This window comes from Mesocricetus auratus, unplaced genomic scaffold (assembly GCF_017639785.1).
Source record: "Mesocricetus auratus isolate SY011 unplaced genomic scaffold, BCM_Maur_2.0 Super-Scaffold_100019, whole genome shotgun sequence".
Lineage (NCBI taxonomy): Eukaryota > Metazoa > Chordata > Mammalia > Rodentia > Cricetidae > Mesocricetus > Mesocricetus auratus.
Genome location: NW_024429200.1, coordinates 31,245,311 through 31,266,444, shown reverse-complemented (window position 1 = coordinate 31,266,444; position 21,134 = coordinate 31,245,311). Strand labels below are relative to the sequence as shown.

The window sequence follows — 21,134 nt, the reverse complement described above, 5'->3', positions numbered from 1 at the left end:
TATTTTCTCATTCTAGTGATTATTAAATGTGAAATGTATTATTTTTAGAAAATATTTCTTTTCAATATGCTGAAAGATTGACTTTTCAGTCTGGCATTGGTGGCGCATGCCTTTACTATCAGCACTTGGGAGGCAGAGGCAGGCAGATCTCTGTGAGTTGGAGGCCAGCCTGGTCTACAGAGCAAGATCTAGGACAGGCTCCAAAGCAATACAGAGAAATCCTGTCTCAGAAAAAAACAAAGTGCCTTTTCTTCAGTGAGTTCTGTGTCTGAAGGTGATTACTATGTTAGCAGTGCAATAAAGAGAAGGTGGCTTACACAGTGCCTTACCTATTATAGGTATATAGCAGAATCTACAGCATTCCTTTCAAAATTACCCAAAGATCTTAGGTACATTACATAATTTTTAAAGAATGTGAATTCATGATCAAATATTTTTAAAGAAGACAAAATTATTTTTACTAGTATGACTAGAAAAATATAAGGACTACTGTATATCCCTATTACCTGAACATATAACACTGCCATAAGTAAAAGTGAACTCTGTACAACTAATCTCCATTCTTTCTCTCTGACTGAATCTGTTTTGAATATTTCATATGAATGAAATCGTACAGTACATAGCGCTTGCCTTTTTCCTCCTTTGGTACAATATCATTAAGTTCCTGTGCTAAAATAGTATTTCATTTCCTTTTAATTTTTTATTGCTATATAATATTCTCTTGTGTAGATATAGTACTTTTATTTAACTGTTCATCACTTTGTGAGGATTTGGATTATTTCTCCTTTGAACTCTTTGAATAACACCCATGAACAGTTGTGTAACTGTTCATATTGATCTGTTAGGAGTGAATTGCTGGATTTGGTATAATTGTGACTAACCACTTGAGAAATGGTCAGACTTGTTTTCCAAAGTGGCTACACCATTTATGTTTCTGCTAGCAGTGTAGGACATCACTGATTTCTCTACTTCCTGGCCAACAGTTGTTATTTTCTGGCATTTTGATTGTCACTCTGAGGTGTGAAGTCATATCTTACTGTGGTTTACTTTTGCATTTCCTGATGACGCGTAACCAACATTTGTTTACTTTATTTTTATTTATTTATTTATTTACTATTTATTTGCACATATGCTTGGGAGAAATATTTACTTGGAGCCTTGCTTTATCAAATAGGTTGTCTTTGCCTTATTAAGTAAGTTTTTTAAAGATACAGATGTGGGTTGGGGAGACACCTCAGTAGTTAGGAGCACTTGATGCTTTTGTGAAGGACCCTGGGCCACAGGCACACATGGTACATAGATATACATACAGACGAACACTCCCACACACAAAACAAAAATCTTTAAAAATATATACAGATGTAATTCCTTTACTAAATAAATGGCTCACAAATATTTTCATCTGCTGTTCTCTTTTTTGATAGTGCCCTTATTGTCACAGGTTGTATGGCTGTGTACCACTTGCATACCTGATGATACCTGAGGAAACCTTACAAGAGGGTGTCAGATCCTCAGGAACTGGAGTCACAGACAGTTATGATCTGCCATGTGGAATGGAATCTGGGTCCTCTGGAAGAGCAGTCAGTGCTCTTAACGGTTGAGCATCTCCCCAGCTGCTTTGACAGATTTTACTAAAATAAATAATTACAGGAAAATGACAGAGAGACTATTAACACACAAATGCTAAAAGTTATTTTTATTATTTATTTTGGATTTTTTGAGACAGGAGCTCTCTATGTAGGCTCGTTGTATAGACAAGGCTGGTCTCAAATTCAAGAGATCCATTTACCTCCTGAGTGCTGGAATAAAAGCATGAGTCACCATGCCTGGATAAACTTATTTTTAAAGCACTAACAACTACTTTATTATTGATTCCAAAGAGTATCTGAAACTCATAGCAATTACTTTCTTAATTGGGTAATACGTTGAAAAATATCCTAATCAATTCTTTTGCTGGTTTGGTTTATACCAGGGTGTTTTAGCTAAGGTTCCAGTGTGAAACTGGAGGTCAGGAAGCTTCTACATTTTCTTCTAATAGTTTTATAGTTGAGCTTTTATGGACCTTTGGTTTACTTTGACCTATTTTTTTGTATGTAATGTGATACAGGGCTCCAGGTTTTTTTTTTCTTATGAGCGTAAAACTATTCCAGCATTAAATGCTGAAAACACTTGTTCCTCCATGGCACAGAACACGCTTGTGAATAACTACGTGTCTGTTGTCATATGGGTTTGTTTCCAGACTTTGAATTTTATTCCATTGATCTGTCTCCTTGCCCATTGTCAAGGGACACTCTTAACTATTGCAGTTTTGAAATTAGAAATCTCAACTTTGTATTTCTTTTCCACAATTGTTTTGGTGACTTAGTCTCTGGAAAGTCCATATGCCCGTAGACTCTGTCACAAGAAAGCCACTGTAACTTTGATGTGGGAGCAATGCTTCTGAAGCTCAACTGAAGGCGCTCGTCTTCCAGTTGCACCTTTGGTCCATGAATGTGACACAGTCTTACATTTATTTGCTCAGGTCTTTAATTTTTTCCAAAATCCTTTATATTTTTCAGAATGTGAATTGGGCTGGAGGGATAGCTCAGCCGTTAAAGGCTAGGCTCACAACCAAAAATGTGCTTCTATTAAAAGGTTCCTAAGTATTGGAAACTGATTTTGATAACATTGTAAATGCAGCTTTGTGTTACTTTTATTTCTGGGTTATTTGTGACAATGTACAGACATAGACCCATGTGTCCCTTAACACCAGGAGCATGTTCTGTATACTGCATCAGTAAGTGCTGTGTCCTCAGCAAGCTTAGCTTGTACAAGCCTCTACATACCTAAGCAGTAGTATTGCCTGTTGCTCCCAGACTACAGACCTGCCCAGTATGCTATTGTGCTGAGTGCTGTTGGGAGTTATAACACAGTGTACCTCAACATCAAAAAGACACGTCAAAACTGTACTACCAAAGTTTCAAAATTACGTACCTGTTTAGGTGCTCACCGTGAGTGGCCATCACAGAACTGGAAGTTTCTCTGTGTGAGTTGGGGAGTAAGTAACTGAACAGTGTATCTAACTGTTCCTGCCATAGGCTGTAGGTGCTGTGCACTTAGACTGTGATAAATGGACTCAAGTATTTTTCATCAGTGACAAATTAACCTTAGCCTACTATAACTTTTTAGTTATAAACCTATATAAACCTTTATTTTAGTTATTTTTGAAATGACAACTTAAAATACAAACACATTGTGCAACTTTCTTCATCACTGTTCTATTGCTACAAAGAAAAATCAATACAAGAGAAACCCTGTCTCGAGTAGAATGGAAAACAAGGATGACACTCAAGGTTGTATTGTGACTTCCACATGTGCTATGTGGCTTACAAACTCCCACACTCACACGAATTCACACGCATGTGTGAGTGTGTGCACACATGTAAACACACACACGCACAGACACACACACATACCACACTGATGATGGGTTATTGTGAACCTGATTTCCTGAGATGACAATGCACGGAAATAACATGACTTTTGTTTTATTGGTCTAGTGTATCACATTAATTTTCCCTAAAAGAGTTGGCCCAGAGCTCATTGTTAGGAGCCAGTATAAAACTTATGCTGTAAATTTTGTAAGTATTTTTATGTGTACTGTCTGTCACTCTCTTTTCAAAGAAAGTGAACTTTTTGGTTACTGGAATTGAAGGAACACCAACTGAAAATGTTTTTGCACAAGTAAAGATATTTTCTGTTTCTCCTCCTAAGTGATTATTCACTCAGAATCTTAAGGTTGTTTCAACTTGAAATTCATTTTACTTTTTCTGTTTTATGATCCTATTTTAAAAAAAAGATTTACTTACATATTATGTATACAGTGTTCTGTCTGTATGTATTCCTGCAGGTCAGAAGAGGGTACCAGATCTCATTATGGATGGTTGTGAGCCATCATGTGGTTGCTGGAATTGATCTCAGAACCTCTGGAAGAGCAGCCAGTGCTCCTAACCACTGAGCCATCTCTCCATCTCCAGATCCTAACTAGTTTTATATCTTTTAAGCAATCACAGTGCTATTTCTATCTTGAACTTTATCACTCTTACCATTTTTTTTCCTTTGGAGTTTAGTTCAGAGCAGTTAATAGGAAGTGATGTATATGCTTGTGGTCCCCCAAGCAGTCAGTTGTGCTCTTCGAATGGGAAAGCACCGCTTTCCTTTGTGCTGGTCTGAGCATAAATAGTGATGATGTACTTCCTCTTTTAGGTCCGCCCAGAAACTTGCAACTGTATACAGTTCGGGAAATGTTCTTATTCCCCTTTCTAGTCTCTGATATCATCTGTTAGCTTAGAGAGTACAAGAACCATGTTAAATGAGCCTAGGGCTTGTGTTTGAACCTATTAAAGGGACAGCATCTTCCCCTTCCTAAGAACAGATTGCAGCCCAAGTCCTAGCCATCTGGCACCTTCTTGCCCTTGTCCCACAAGTGCTGTGGGCTAGAAAATGTGGGCAGTATAATGTAGTCAGTGCCAGTTGCTGGACAATTAACCACACAGGGCTTGCCTTAGGAAGAATCATCTTCCTGAACAAAGAGCAGTGTGCTGTCACTTTAAGTTCTTAAATTTAACTGAATATATTTGGTGAAGGTAAAGCAGTTATTTTAAAAATACATTATTCAGGGATCACAGCGGTGCTTTCAGGGATTAAAATAGTCTAAACAGTATGTAATTTCAGGGTTTCTAAGATCTGCATAGAATTAGCATATCCAGCTGGATATAAAATGATACATAATACAACACCCACCCCACCCCCCAAAAAAACCTGGTTTCCTCTACATTGTATGTGCCGCCTTTGCTTTTGAGAGAAGAGAAAGTATTTTGTAACCTCCTGTAGGAGATACTGTGGGGACTTCAGGAGCAAGCGCACTGCCTTCCAAAGGCAGTGTTTCCTCCCACAGGTCAGATGAGGGGAGCTCCAGAGAATGGGGGTGGGGGAAGCATATGGTCCCCTAGTTGAGTGTGTGGTTTCTTTGCGCTCCAGCATCCCCTGTCTGCTTCAAGAGAGATTAAAATGGTGCCTACCACACAAAGAAAACTCAATGAGATACGTTATCTAAGACGACTGGCAAGTAAGTGCCATTCAGTGCGAGCTAATGCCTGCGATCCTGGAAATCAGCCTGCCGTACAGCCTACCCAGGGTAAAGTTAGTAAAACCAGATTCAGTAACAGCTAATATAATAACACTTCTTAACAGTATGTCAGAGTGCTGTCTCTAAATTGCTGAATTTCCAGCTTCATGGCGAGACTGTAAATTATTTAGTGTCTTCGGAGAATTCCCATCATCAGCTCACCTGCGAAGGGCAAGGGAAGGAAAGCAGGACTCCTTATTTGACTCTAAATGTGGTTTCTGTACATTTAAGAGCACTTTTAGAAATTGTAAGTGTACACTTTTAGGTCAATTTAGCAGGTGAAACTGTAGCATTTATTTCCAGACGGTAGAAGGAAACTCTGTTCTTAGGAAGGTTCTGAAAGTGGCTGCCTACAAACTGATGAAATCCCAAGCCTTTGAAAGCCGTCATTCGGGTATCAAACACCACATGCACACCTGGGACCTAGCTAGCGCCTTGTGTGATGATGTTTCTTCCTGCCATCCACCCAGCTCCTAGCCTCTCTATTCGCTGGTCCAGCCGTCATGGAAACAAAGCTGACTGTGATGGAAAAGAAGTGTGAGTGCCTTCCCTATCACGTTTCTAGCTCTGTCAGCCAGCAGCTGGATTATGTCCACTCTTTCCCTTCTAAGGAGTAGTTGTTTTAGCCTCCAGTGACGTGTGCGCATGCGCATGCTTGCTTGTTTGCCTCTCTCTCTCTCTCTCTCTCTCCTCTCTCTCTCTGCCTCTCTCTGTCTCTCTCTCTGTCTCTGCATTTACTTTTTCTTATTTTTACATTATGTTATATATTTAGATATGTGTACATGAGTCCAGGTGTCCACTGAGACCAGAGACATAGGATCCCCACAACAGACCATTATGAGCCACCTGGCATGGTGGTGGGAATAGAATTTGGGTCCTCTAGAAGAGCAATATATGCTTACTTTCATGTATATGAACGTTTCTTTTTCCTTTCTCTCTCCAGACTTTGCAATTATCGTAGGAAAATTCCACTTTTTCATCTTCCCACTGGGTAGAAAACAAAAGCATCTTAATACAACTCTCCAGATTCCCTGGAACATTTCTAATGGAGATACCAGCTCCCAGCATACTAGGGTCAGCAATCCAGAAAGAGCTCCAAAACTCCTTTCAGATTTGGCCCCAAATTTCAACTACTTCAAATTGAATTTGCTATTTTCAGACAATGACATTCGTGATTGTTTTAATATACTTAGTATGGTTGTTCTTTTCTGGTCATAAAACTGTATTAAAATTTTTATATAATGTTTATCTATTACAAATATATATAATCTCATCTCTGAGAAAATACATTTCAAGTTCTTAAATCCTTTAAGAGGTGGCTTTTAAGCAATAACTTCTGAAAAAAGTGGCAGATGCCTGTCATTCTTCTCATTAGCTAAGTGTTTATTTCTTACATATTCGAGAACACTCTAAAGCTGGGCATTCTTCCATTATAGAAATTCTTTTCATAACTTTGGAGTTCTGTTCTCAAGATACACACTCCTCAGCCATTGCTCCTGCAGTTCCCAGTTGCATTGATTAAAAGTTGTTTCCCTGGGGATCCTGTCAAGAAGAGCTCAGATTCTAATGCTCTTGAGATTGTGGCTCCTTGCTGCTGGTTCGTCTGCTCTAGCTATCCTACATTTCAGAGAACTGACTGGGAACCAGGAAGGTTGGGAACCTTGCTGAAGCCCTGTGGCTAAGCAGCAAGCAGGCCCAAGTAGTGCTTTTCAACTAGAAATCCACGAGCAATGGTATACCTCTCAATCATTCCATTCTCTCTCTGAAACAGTGGGGATCCTGTGGAAAGATAACCATGAGTCATTTATACATTTGTGGTTTACAGTTATTGATTTGGAAGCATTTTCTCATGATAAGGAATATTTTTCTTTGAGAAGTTCCACATCACTTTATAGAAAGATTATTATTACTCTGGTAAAGCCTTGTGATTTTTGAAGTATACAAAACTGTCCTCGCAGAGAACTCAGGTCAGCATTGCTTTCTTACTGTAGCGAAATACGCACGACATACCGTTTCCCATCTTACCTCCCTTTAAAAGTATCAGTGAGACACAAAGTCCCTACACCTTATACAGTCATCACCACTTCCCACTGCTAGAACTGTCATTATCTCACACGATACTTTGCCCATTAAACAAACGACTCCTCAGTCTTCTTTTCTCTGAGCCCACAGGTATCTCTACTATGCTTTCTCTCATATTGTGAGACCTGTTTGGCTCATGTTCAATCCATTGTTAGCATTATTGACACCATTGTTTTTACGGGGTGGACTTTGCTCAAGAGCAGGTAGTCTCATCCTGTACCTGAAAGCAACTCAGAGAAGAACCCAGCACACACTGTCGCTGTGGCCAGAATGGTTAGGGATTGTGAACTACCTCAAGCAAGATTGAAATGGTTTCACTTATGTATATATTTTAATTCTCAAGATATTCAGTTACAAAAACGTTATGATTTTTAAGTCAAGCAAAGTATATTTTAGAGAAATATACAATAACTTTAGTGCAAGCGGGGACAAGCCCACACCTGAAGTTCTTGTTCCCTGACCTCCCCATTCTTAAATACTCAGGGTTTCTTTACCACTGGCTCCTATATCCCTGTTGGAATTGTTTCCCAGATGTCCACCTAGTTGATTATTCTCTTACCTAAAAATCCAAAAGATTATAAATATCCAAATTTCCCTCATCAGCTGGATGATAAACCAAGTGTACCATATGCATCCTATGGAATATTATTCAACCTTGGAGATGCACTGATACAAGTTACCACTCACAAAGGACAATTACCTTGTAATGCCATTCACATAAGACTCCTAGAATAAACTAATTCATAGGACTAAAAATGAAAAGCTTAGTAGAGATACCTGTGGGCTCAGAGAAAAGAAGACCGAGGAGTCGTTTGTTTAATGGGCAAAGTATCGTGTGAGATAATGACAGTTCTAGCAGTGGGAAGCGGTGATGACTGTATAAGGCGTAGGGACTTTGTGTCTCACTGATACTTTTAAAGGGAGGTAAGATAGGAAACGGTATGTCGTGCGTATTTCGCTACAGTAGGAAAGCAATGCTGACCTAAGTTCTCTGTGACGTGAAATAATAGTCCACTCCTTTGAGTTCTGACTATACACTCAAGGAGCCACTGGGCCTCCTTCCATTCTGAATGGCTCCTTCATTCTCACACAGGGGTGGAGAAAACACAGCTGTATTTACTTTTCCAACCCCATCTTCTATTTTGAAATATAACCTGTTTGAAAATGAGAGCCAAGGTCAAACAACACAGCTTTCTGCTCACCTCTTCCGTTTGCCAAACATTGTTTTTCTAGGGGATTTCTGGGCAAGGCTCAGCAGCGAGTGCAAGTAACACTCTCACTCGTGTGTTCAGTGGTGGGTTTATTAGCCTGCCTGAGGATGTCTGTAAGCGTGGTGCTGTGACTTAATCTGCTTTCACATCCGTGCATATATGAAATGCACAGTGTGGGTCAGCAAGATGGCTCAGTGGAGAAAGACACTTGCTGCCAAACAACGAATCCCACAAGTCATCCTCTGACCTATCCATCCCATATCTCACACACACACACACACACACACACTAAATGAAAAAAATAAATAAAAACCTAACCACACAGTTTAAATTCACTGGCTGCAATGTTTCCAAGTGTGTGGACTTGTCCACACCATCAAATTCAAATCACAAAGAAAATAGGATTTTTTTCATTTCTAACTAATTGTCCTATTTGTTGAAGAATTACTAATTTTCTGAGATTAGAACTGCAGGGTTGGAGCTCCAGTGGCGCAATCGGTTAGCGCGTGGTACTTATACGGCAGTACATGCAGAGAACAGCAGGGTTAACTTATTTTCCAGATTTTGTATTTTCTGCAGGGTGAACATAACATCCTCTTGATAATTGCATTTGAATTCTGGTTAAAAATATGACAGTTCTCTGTTAATATTTAAAATAGTACATTTATGTTTTTCATAATAATGAAACAACGGCAGCATAAACCTCCAGAATAAGTTAAACCAGCAGAGCAGATTAACTTTGTCCTCAAATAATAGACATGGCATTAACTAATTACATTAATTAATATATGTCATAACATTTAAGTGTTCTGAAAACTATTTACCTGGTTTATGAATCTCAGGTGTTCATCCTGTCAACTATAGATGAAAAGAACAAAAGTAATTATTGTTTAGTACTTTTACATTTACATTTTTTTATTTCTGGCTATATTTGATATTTCTATTCTACTAATATATAAATTGTGTTTATTCAATATATATATCCAGATGAGTATAACGTAAAAATTTTCTTCTGAGTTTAAAAATAGAAAGTATCAAAAATACAAAGTATCTGTTTATTTTCTAGTTTATTATATATGCACACAAAATATTTTATGAAAACCATTCATTGAGCGAGATTTATATTCAGTTTACAGTGGTGTACAAGATCATCTTTCATTATTGTCCTTTGGAATTATCTGGAAAAAATGTGATCCTGTTACATTACAGGCTGAAGAAGATATTCAAAATAAATAAGGCTGTATAAATGGGAAGTTAAATAGAATGCGGTGTGACTAATAGGGGATATCAAATTCTTCAAACCCGGGTGTACATAATAAGCTTGAAGAATTTCTACGTAAAAGAACGAGCTGTTTTGTAACCTTGACTTGGGTCAGTTTCTGTGGTTCTCTAAACATGGCCACATGTCAGCTTCGTAGATTTAAGTCAGCATAAAATGCTTAGTCTAACTGTTAACCTAAACTCTTGTTTCTGTAATTGCACAGTCCGTATTTTTGAACCTTCACCTTCCACCCAAATGGCACTTATGCATAGAGAGCTGGCTAAACGAAGTCCTTTAAATAAAATACATCACACACACACCTGTCAGGAGACCTGATTTACTGATTGCCTTTTATTGGAAGGCTTTGGTTAGGTTAATGTAGTCAGACTCTTTAAAAAAAACTATCCATAATTTCTATGTAAGCATCACCAGTAAAACGTTTGTATGAGATTATGCAGTAGTATAGAAAATACTAGAAAAGCATTAAGTTTGGAAAAGCGATAAGCTCTCTGTTGATTTTAAGATGGCCTGGGGGATTCCAAAGGAGTCTGCACAGCAGAGGTATGCAAATGTGTGGGCCTTGTATGACCTTGACAGGGATCTGAGGGAAGACCAGTACCCACGTCCAGGAGTGCGTGTTTCTGTCGAGCTTTTGAGCGTGGAAGAGTAGGGCAGTTGGTGTCAGAGAGAGTTCATCCGAAAAGTGTGCTGAGATTATGAGGAATGAAAGAGCAGAGGACGTGCAACTCTTGAGAAGACTGTCTTTTCAGAAATCAGAGAGGAGGAACTGCAAAGGTGAAGCTGAGAAACATCAGGGGAGCCAAGGTCTCAAAGCTCAGAAAGGGAGCCGATAGCCCTGAGTGTGTAAACAGGCCATAGGCGATTAGCACTTACAGACACCTGAGTAATTACTAGTGAAATCAGAGCAGACAGGGAAGCCCGGGAATTCAGTGTGTTAGGGGCGAATGAATGGCTGACAGCCAGTGTCAGCAACTATCCTTCCTCTAGAAAACTAACGAGGTGACTCTGATGAGTGATGGACGTGAGGACCATCTCATTAAAGGCTTAAAGGAAAGAACTACTCAAAGATGCCTCCTTTTGGGCAGAGTGTCTTGCTAGAACTGGGACAGTGTGAACCAGCAGAGTCAGTAAGCAGTTAGCTCTGGACCAGAGTCCAGATGCAAACCCAGATATGCTTCTGGCCACAGCAGAGGGAGGTAATCCTCACTCAGAGTTCCCCTTTCATCAGAGAAGCCTGCTGCAGCTGCCCAGGAGTGAGAAGGTGATCTAGGGCCAGGAAAGAGGAGAAAGGTGACATACGTGCTGTAAAGAATGACGAGGAGGCCCGCTGGGGAAATGTGAGATGTCTTCAGGCTGGACATCATTACTTTGTATAAAGTAACTTTAAACCTGCTTTGAAAAAGAAAAAGAAAACGTTTGGTCGGGTCAGCCCTTTGTGCTAAGAGGCAGCATGGAAGCAGGACTCCACTCTGAATGCCCTGCCCTTGCCTCGCTCCTTTCCTGAAAGCTTCTGTCTCCTCTGCCCGCGCCACCGTGGTCAAGTGAGCTGGCATAGATGAGTTTTCAGCTTCAGAAAAGCCGCTTTTCCAGGAATGCATGGAGCAGATTGCAGAAGCCAGCAGAAGCCTGCTTACTTCCCTCTGCACTGGAGCACACTGAGCTGGAGGTCTAAGAGGGTGGGTGGCAGATTCTTCTTCTTCTTCTTCTTCTTCTTCTTCTTCTTCTTCTTCTTCTTCTTCTTCTCCTCCTCCTCCTCCTCCTCCTCCTCCTCCTTCTTCTTCTCCTCTTCCTCCTTCTCTTCCTCCTCCTCCTCCTTCTCCTTCTTCTTCTCCTCCTTCTCCTCCTCCTCCTCCTCCCTCTCCTTCTTCTCCTCCTTCTCCTTCTCCTCCTCTTCCTCCTCCTTCTTCCTCTGTTTCAAGGAAGATGAGACATGCAGGAAACTCAAGCCGGTAGAAGGAAAAAATGAAAAAAAACCCATATACTGAAAAATAGAGCTAAAGAATAGAGCTAACGTGACACCAGACACCAAGAAAAGGAGAGAGAACTGAGAGAACCACATCTCCCCAGCCCCCACTCTTAGAATCAGGACCCAACCTTCAGGCTGCTACTGAAACCAGCTCCTTGGCCTAGGATATCTAACCCCAAGGAGTTAGTGCTCAGGCCACATAGAAAACATGGTTTTTTGTGGGTTATTCTCTCCTGCCTAATTTATTTGTTTCTGTGGCAAAATGTTCTAGACTTTTGCCTGTTTCACCTAACTGCTCAATTAAAACCGAGTCTAGGTGGGAGGCAAGGGTGAGCACATTTTTCTCAGGCTTGAGTCTCTGGATTCTACTTCTAATAGCAAAACGATGAGTAAGAATCAATTCCGAATCAAGAGCACCTGAGAAATGGGGGGGGCAGGTTTAGTTTAATTTAAAATGTTGATTGGGCACATATTCTATCAGGCAATGTTCTCCTCATTACAAATTGTCAGAAAGATAGAAAACAGCCTCTGCTTTTAGAAGATAATTTATCCAGAGTCGCAAGTGGCAAAGAAAAATGCATCCTCTGGCACTTTTTGTAGCCAGACAGACATTCATTAGCAACGGGCTTGAAAAAAAAAGAGGCGGTGGCAACAGCAGCTTGAAACCCTTCTTATCTGTGCTGTAGCTTGTGTCACCTTCTGACCTCTGTCCCCTGGTGCCTCTAACTCAGATTTGCCCCTGTACCTCACCCCACCAGCTGATGTAATGAAAGCAGATACCAGCCGAAGCCAGAATAGCATGGATGGCTATCGTGGGTGATAAAATGACACTGTTGCTTGTTCAAGCTACTGTTCAAAGAATTTTATTTATAGACATTACAGTTTAAAGACACGGAAGGCCTGGTAGTGCCTTTACTCTGTGTGTCTTGTGTCCTAGAACGATGCCTCACAGGGTTACCTGCTTTGGTTTACACCTGGTTTCATATTCTTTCAATGAGCTGTGTTGCTATATTGGTGGAGGGTGATTTTTCAATTTGAGTGCATCAATATTTTGTTCTTCGAGGCCCCCCTCTTTGATCTCTGTCTAAAGCATGGATTGGAGAAAAGGGCAGGCAGCTGCCCAGAGTGCTAAGTGTAGTGAGTTTGTATTAACCAACATTCACAGTTTGCTTGGGCATGAGTAAATACATGAGTGTCAGTGACTTTGCCAGGCTGGTGACTCCCAGTAGACTCCATGGTAGTAAGTGGACTTTTGTGCTGGGGAAAATGTAGTTGTCTGTTCAAAACCTGAAGTTCCTTGCTCCAACACCTAGGACAGGTTCATGAGGATGCCACCAGCTGTCTGCTGCTTGGGGAAGTAACTGTGTTTCTCTAAGCCTTTCCTGAAAAGAGTTAGATGCCTTATATTCTTGGAGTATTTTTTTTCTCAGTCTTTTAGAAGACTCTTCAGATGGAACTTCATGAATTTTTATGACCCTTTTGCAGTAGAAAAGGCAGAATAGTGCCTATAAACCTTTTTATCAGAAGGAACTCAAGGAAATTTGGTCAGCCAGTTCTTAACAGGTTACCTGATGGCCAAGAAATTGTTTTTACACAAACAAAGGAAGACAGGTTGTTATAAACATGGTTGTCAGTAATATAGATAAGGACATTAATTTTCTCTGTGAGATTAAAAACAAAGCCTGGCACCACTTACTCATCTTTAACAATATGAGGGAAAATACTGCCTTTGAAAGGAAGTGTCGACGCCCGATGACAGAACCTAGCGCCTGGAACCATGACCCAGCGCCATTTCTATGAGCAGGACAAATCACAGAGCAGTGAATCTGCTGTATGAACATCGTGTTTGAAATCGTTTTCTGCAATTTGGCTATTAACCAAAAGGCTAATTGATTCTTTTCTTCTGCCCCATTGTAGTTAACATACTAATTCTTCCCAGTAAAGATCCATTTCATTATGCAAATGTAAAAAAAAATCACAAGACTGGTGTCTGAGTGAGGGTTGCTTTCTGCAGAGAACCGGTGCACCTGTTCCAGCCCTCAGCCCCCACCTCTACCTCCAAGAGCTGCCAAGCTAGGGGCTTAGTGATCTGGTTTAGCTGGTATGGGGCCCTTGAATTTTGACTCACATTTTCTTTGCGACTTACTCTTGTTTTGCCTCATAATTTCTCTCCTTCCAGCTCTCAGCATGCCAACAGCAGCTGCACCATGGCACTCACCCTGCTGCCAAGAGGGCAGGCAGCCTCCTTGGAGACTGGAACATGGTACTAAGCCAACTGTTAAGAGATGGAGGCTGGAGCCATCCATCCAGCACAGCTGAAATTTAGATCGGTTTAAGAGGCATTTGGTAGATTACTGCTACTGGTATTTTTTTTAACTAAATAAAACGTTCAGAACTTAGATTTAGGAAAAATTTCAGGCTTGTGCAAAGACAGAAGAACTACTGTGGAGCAGCATTCCCACATGCTTTGCTATCTGCCTCAGCCGTCATCAGCTCGGAGTCTTCCACTGTCCCCGTTTTTCCCATGGTTTATCCAGACTGCTGGTAGACTTGTTCCCATGGGGTGCATTTATCTTAAATTCAGGTTGCTTTTCCATCTCTTTTTAGTCTGTCTGCAGGATGTTTTCCCTGTCCTTTCTTCCTAACAGTAAAAGACGTTAGAATCTTTTTTTCCTCCTAGGGTAAGCCAAGGTATGCTATTTAGTGATTATTGTCTTTGCTTTTCTGATATTATCTCATAAACTGTCGCTTCAAGTTGATCTGGTGTCTTTGCGGAGCACGTCTGAAATGTATAGGTTCATAGAACAGATTATTGAGAGACCATTGGCTTGATTCTCCAGTTCACTAGTGACATTCTGTGTGTATTGAGACATCTTCCTTAAACATCCTGTCTCATTGTCATCTTACCTTTCACATAGCACGTACCCTGTAGGGCCACGACAAGACATCAGTGAGTGAACGCCTTCAGAGCAGCTTGGGTAGAGCCTGGCATCGGGCACATGTTCAGTACATGATGGTTGCTCTCTTTGTCATCACCACCATTTTCAATCATTTCACCTCTTATCACTCATTGTACAGACTGGAGGACTGGGGCCCAAATGGCTGCTTTGTCAGGACAACCGGAACAAGATGTCACATATGCCAAGTTCTTTATAGTATCAGATGTGGTTTGGTATATTCTTTCCTTCTAGGAAACTGTTTGCCAGATAAGAACGATTTTTAAAGGAAATGAAAGAGGCTTGGTAAAAGCACAAATGGGAATACTTATGCTAAAGAGTTAAGCCTTCAAAGTTCTGTGTTTAGAAAGGAGAATGTTAACACATAGTACTCCACCTCCTTAGTGGAGAGGGGAGATTTCAAGAGTACCCTTGGGAAGGACAATTTAATTAATGAAACAATAGTTTTCTATGCACGAGCAAAAAAGTGGTTTGTCAGGTGTAGTTACAAAGGCCTTTAATCGCAGCACTTGGGAGGCAGAGGCAAGAGCATCTCTGTAAGTTTGAGGACAACTTAGTCTACTTAGTGAATTCTAGAACAGCCAGAGCTATGTAATAAGAAATAGAGAGGAGGGAAGGAGGAAGGGAGAGAGGAAGATTGGTTAGAGTATAAAATGAGCTAATCTGATAAGGATTTGCTACTGAGATTGAGAAACAAGGGAAAGGCCTGTTCTTGGCCCGACAACCCAGCTAAAGAAAGGAGAAGTTAGATAGTCCAAGACCATTTGCTTATTGTTCTGGGCTTTCTACTCCAATAGCCTGATCTAGAACTTGTGCTCATGACTATTCTACTATCTTGATTTTGGGTACCTAAACCCTGGCACATATGTAATCTTGAGGGTTTTATGATGTACACAAATGCTGCTTCCTTTTCGGTTTTTTCCACACAAGCCAGAACATATTGAAGCCCTTTACATGTCTAGAATGACTGTCATTCTTCACAACTTTCCATGCATTTGACTGGCCCCAGTATACTTAGCATTGAGAATACCAGCTAGAGTTGAGTTAGTACCTGTGCCCCACATGCCTGTATCTGTGTAATAAGCTTTCTCATAACAGGGGATAGTATATTTATTGGTTTCCATTGCAGATATAAGAAAGGTCTTTGGTGTTGTATACCATTTTGTAAAATTGTTATATGGATCAAATAATCTTACGTTTATGGGATTATGTTGATGGGTAAGTGGAATAGTACTGTTCTGAAACTATTATACAATGTTATTATATAGAAATATTCTCATGAAATTATAAGACCACTATTAATAGGCATGACTTAGAAGATTTGTTGATTCCACATACTCCCTAGACTAGTGTTTCTTAAGGTCCTTGATCTAAACTGTTGTGGACACCTGAGGAAGAAAACACTTCCTTTTCTACTGACCTTCCATGAATTTTTTTCTTAAAAGCCTTTTTATTCTCATTATAACTATTTCTCCAATCTTATAATAAAAGCAAACATGAAAAGAAGATTCCCTGGGCACCATACACCTTTCCAAAGGCCAACTGTCTCTGCCCATGTACAGTATAGCACCTAGGAATAATGTCCTTCACCCCTACCTTGTCCGGCAGGTCTCACGACTGCAGACTGAGATCATATATCCTCCTACTAAAAGTTCTACTTGATGGTTTCCAGACATTTCAGGCTTCCACTGTCAACTTTCAGTGATGCTGCCCAAACCTCTTCACAGCACCCCTCTGTCCCAGTAACTGGTTGCCTCCATCCTTCCCATTGACAGGCCAAGAACTTTGGATTTATCCTTGACTACAATCTTGTTCCTAACCCACCTTATTTCACCAGCACAGCCTGTTGAATTTACACTCAAACTCAATCCAGAATTCAATTATTTCATCTCACCTTTGCTGTTACAACCTTAGTCAGCATGACAACCTGTCTGTTCCCAGCTATCTCCTCCATTCCTTTACTGGCTACCCTTCCCCCTACCCAATGTCCACTATCAAATAACAACTAAAAGACTCCTAAGATCTCACTTAGTATACATCTTCTGCACTAATACATTCCTAAAGTATTTTCATTCAATACATAACAGTATTGATACACCATGGACACAAAATATTGATGGAAAGAAGCCCAAAGCAAAAGCTTCCATCCTGAATAGTGACATTCATTGAAAATCCAAACACAGATCCAACCATTCAGTACTATTAGAAGTCATGATGGTGACTGAGGGGGGACTAGATTGTGACTAGAAAAGAGTCCTGTGTGTGCTGTATCTTGATCACAGTGCTACCTACGCATGCCCATTCAGTTTGTGAGAATTTGGCGATTTATTCACTGACAATGAATTTCCTGTGTGTAATGTATACTTAATAAAAGGTCTGATAGAAATGCTGTTCCTCTTATGTAAAATAGTTTTCCTTAAACAAGGAAGCTGTCAGCATCTGTCACGGTTAGAACCAAGGCTGAGTCTCTGCTTTCATTAGTGCAGTAAACATTCTTGGGTACTAGGTACAGATGAAGGCATTTGGGATATAGCTGTGGGCATGGGAGAGAAAACCTGATTCTGAGAGAGGATCATTAGAGTGAGACATATGACAAGACAGTAAAGGGCTAAGAGACAAAGGAGAGACAGGGAATGCAGAGTAGAGGTGAGAGGGTAGCGTTCGGTTTAAGTAAGAAGTGCGGAAAGACCTCTCTCAGAAGATGACAGATGGGCCAAGACAGGCTAGCTCAGTGCAGATCTGAGAGGAAAGCCTCCTGGACAGAGGAGCAGAAGCAGCGAGCTCAGTGGAAACAGCCTGGGAATGAATAACAAGAGCCAGGCTTTAGTAGAATTGGAGACGAGTTGGCCAGGGCAGGGTAGCTGGGGTTAACAGGTTAAGGCCTGTTTTAGAGGGGCCTGATAGATCTCTGTGAAGATGAGAATTATTCTGCATGATGTTGAAGGGTAAGAAAATGATTTTTGTTCTCTGAGATTATTCGCATTACATTTCAGCTGCTTGTAATACAAGCCATTCATTTTCATTGCTATGTACAGACTCTTATTTCCTGTGCATTCAAACTATTAATGAGTATTTATAGTTCTGGGGTTTGGATGTATGATGGATGCTGCTCTGAACATCCTAATTAGTGCATGCCTTTTGATAAAATAGTGTGTACAAGATAGGCCAATTGAAAAGAAATCGAGGAAGGTACTCAATACTTATTTGAAAGTTTGTGCAATAACATGTTGGTTCCAGCCCATACTCGTGGTACACACTAAAGGTAAACCTCAAGTATGTGTCACGACAGAGAAGTACATTGTGTCAAGCAAGGGCTGTAGAGATCACTTGGTTTAAGGATGCCAGCTAGCATCTACTTAAAGGAAGAATGCAAATAGAGTAGCCACAGATGAGAGCACACACCAGAACACCTAATGAGATCTTGGGCAGTTTGCCTCATAGGTGTCCCGAAGTGGACAACTCTGATGCAGCATTTCACAGGAAAGCCGAGCACGGAGCAGAGCCTGAAGGCACCCTTAGGATTTGTGGGAGCAGAGACCGACTCTGGGGACACCTCAGGGTCAGGGAAATAACTAGAATGAATTTTTGTGTAAGGGAGCTGTGAGTGGCTACTCTAAGTAAGAGCAGGCTATAGGAATTTTAAGTCTTGCAGAGATTTGGATGGATTTATCTCTCAAATGAGTAAATGCTTGTGTTCAGATCTGGCAGTGTTTATATATTACACATCCCCCAGGCTTTTTGATGTACTGAGACTACATTTACCACTACCAAACCCCACAGTTCATACGTTATAAATGTTTTGAATATATATGTATTTTTAGAGCGGCAAAGAAGACACATCCAGTGTGACTGTAGCAGGCCCTGAGACAGGAAACGAGGCAGGCCAGACCCTGGACAACAGCTCCCTAACAGCTGAGCTCCTGAGTGACGTGCCCTTCACTTTGGCCCCGCATGTGCTGGCAGTGCAGGGCACCATCGGCGACCTTCCTGACCACTTACTCTCCTACGATGGCGGTGACAACCTGTCCCGATTCTGGTACGATTTCACTCTTGAAAATTCAGTACTCTGTGATTCATAGTCTTTGTGCCTGTGCATACCTTAACAGCTTTAAAAGAAAAAACGTTGGCCTATTTTATTGAACCTGTGTGATGTTCTTTGTCATTTCACCCTTGAAGGCCCTGAGGCAAGCCAGGATCATAAAGTAACATCATGTTCATGGTTTATTCTTCAGAATAAAGTGAATTGTATAAAAATTGATATCAACAATTTAATAAAGGGAAGTCACTTTGGGAAAAAATAAGAATCCAGACCACCTGTGTTTCCCCCTCGGGCAGATAGAAAAGTGAAGCTGTTGAGATTATAAGGGAGGCACAGAGTGTTTTTGCTGCCCCTGAAGACACAGCACAGAAAAAGAAACAAGCCTTTCCTCTGGTTACCAACACTCTGCAATCTGAGCCTATAGCAAGTGTGAAGGTGGTGTGGGGTTCACAGGAGGTTGTGATATTACTCCCTTAACAGCTCCCACAATGTTTGGGAATGGGGTCAAAAGAAAGCTTCCAGTTAACGTAATTTTTCAATGTCAGTTTAGACACACTGATAGGGAAATTTGAAACTTCTCATAAACATCATTGACTGCTTGCTGATTCAAGAATGCTGTAATGAGGACACCGTGGTTTGCTTAGACCCATGTGGCCCTCTCCAAGCTCCTGAAGGGTGTCTCTGTCCCTCCCTGTTCCCTTCACGTCCCCTCTGGGTATTCTTGGACCAGTTCTCAAAGAGCTTTCCCTGCTTTTGCCTCGTTGGTTTTTCTTCCTTACCACATATGATCCCAGTTTATGAGGTCTGCATTCCCTTGTGTCTCTGCCTCCTAATGGAAACATCTCATGACGATACATAGCATTGCTGATAAGAATTGTTTATGGACTTGTTGGCCGCAGTACGGATGGCGGCGTTTAACTGGTAAACACACTCAATTTCACTACTTTCCCCTTAGAGTGTAGGCAGATGCCCAAATATGACTTGTCCTTCTTGAATATCTGTTATTTATTCTAAATAAAACTAGGCAGGACTGACATTGGTTAATGAACTACACGAGATTTGGTAAATAGTAACAGACTTTTTAATCCCATGAAAAAGTTGTCATTTATTTTAATTAGTTATAATTTATTAATCCTGTGCCAAAGTTTTAAGTATATTTTTTCACAAAGAAAGTATTGGGGAAACTAAACACTGTGCAGAAAAGTACAAGAATCATTTTAATTTCAATGTACTATGCATGTTCATTTAATAGGTGTGGTATGGCCCTGATAAAGAGTACTGTGTTGTTTAAAGTTAAAGGAATATTTGTACTGAGAAAATTGTACTTCATTTACAATTAACTTTACCATGTGAGGTTAATGATTAAATTAGGTCTTTACATAGTTATCATAAAGCATCTACATAGGAAATATGCCTTATTATTGACACAAATGTGAACATTTTGTAGCACTTTTTGTGAAAGTACATCCTTTTCAAGTAACCATGTTAATGTATTTTCAAAACTTAATGTAAAGAGATACTTCTTTTGTCTAAAACATGTGAAAATTTCTATAATTATACATTTCATTTGTATTTATGTCTACCATATTATAAATGTGCTTATAAGTACTGTTTAAAATTTTATTTAAAGAATGTGAAATACATGTTTAAAATAAATGTTTTGATTGTTTTCATATCCACAAAATGGCATCTATTGCATCATTAATATCTAAATGCAAGTTATAGATTCTGTAGAACACAAAGAATTAAGTATATTGTTTGTGTAGAGAATACTACATCTTCTCTTTTGTGTAAGCTTAGGAACATTGAAAATGATAAGCTCACTAGTCCTGATAATGAATTAGACTGAAAGGATTTGAGAGAAATGTATGAATATCTACATAGTTCTCCATCATCAGAAAATTTAGTAAAGACCAGTAGTGTTAATTACCTCATTTTGACAGATACATTGTAAGTTGATAATTTGTTATTCTGTATATAAATCATGCAATATTTTAACACTAAAACAAACATTGTAAATCCACCAGCCAACTCCATATTAGAACACTGAGGCCTAGAGATTTAGAGGACTTAAAATACCTAGTTAGTAATATTTAATTGAAAAGTAGTCAATGCCCAAATGTGAAGTAAACAACAATGACAGCAATGAGCATGCCATACTGGATAGAGAAAAGAAATGAACTTCTGACAACTAAGAAAGGCCAGGAACAGGAGAAAAGTGCACATCGAGTTGTTATCTAGTGCCAAACAGTCAGCCCTGAAAACACACATACAAGTAGTATTTTATGGAGTAAATAGATTATATTTAAGAGAGTGTGTGTGTGTGTGTATTTTTATGTGTGTGTGTGTGCGCGCACTCGAGTGTGTGTGTGTGTAGAATGAGAGAGAGAGACATATATATATGTGTGTGTGTGTGTGTGTATATATACA

The 21,134-nt window shown here is 40.1% G+C and overlaps 1 protein-coding gene across 3 annotated transcripts in view; it reads left to right on the top strand.

Moving 5' to 3' along the window:
• Positions 1–20,383, top strand: part of Umad1 (UBAP1-MVB12-associated (UMA) domain containing 1) — a 148,816-nt gene extending 128,433 nt beyond the window's left edge. For all 3 annotated transcript variants that reach the window (XM_013122680.3, XM_021234604.2, XM_013122681.3), the window contains exon 4: positions 18,487–20,383. In XM_013122680.3, the coding sequence (XP_012978134.1) occupies positions 18,487–18,744 (258 nt within the window). In that variant the 3' untranslated portion in view covers positions 18,745–20,383. The remainder of the gene's footprint in view (positions 1–18,486) is intronic.
• The last annotated feature ends 751 nt before the right edge of the window (positions 20,384–21,134 follow it).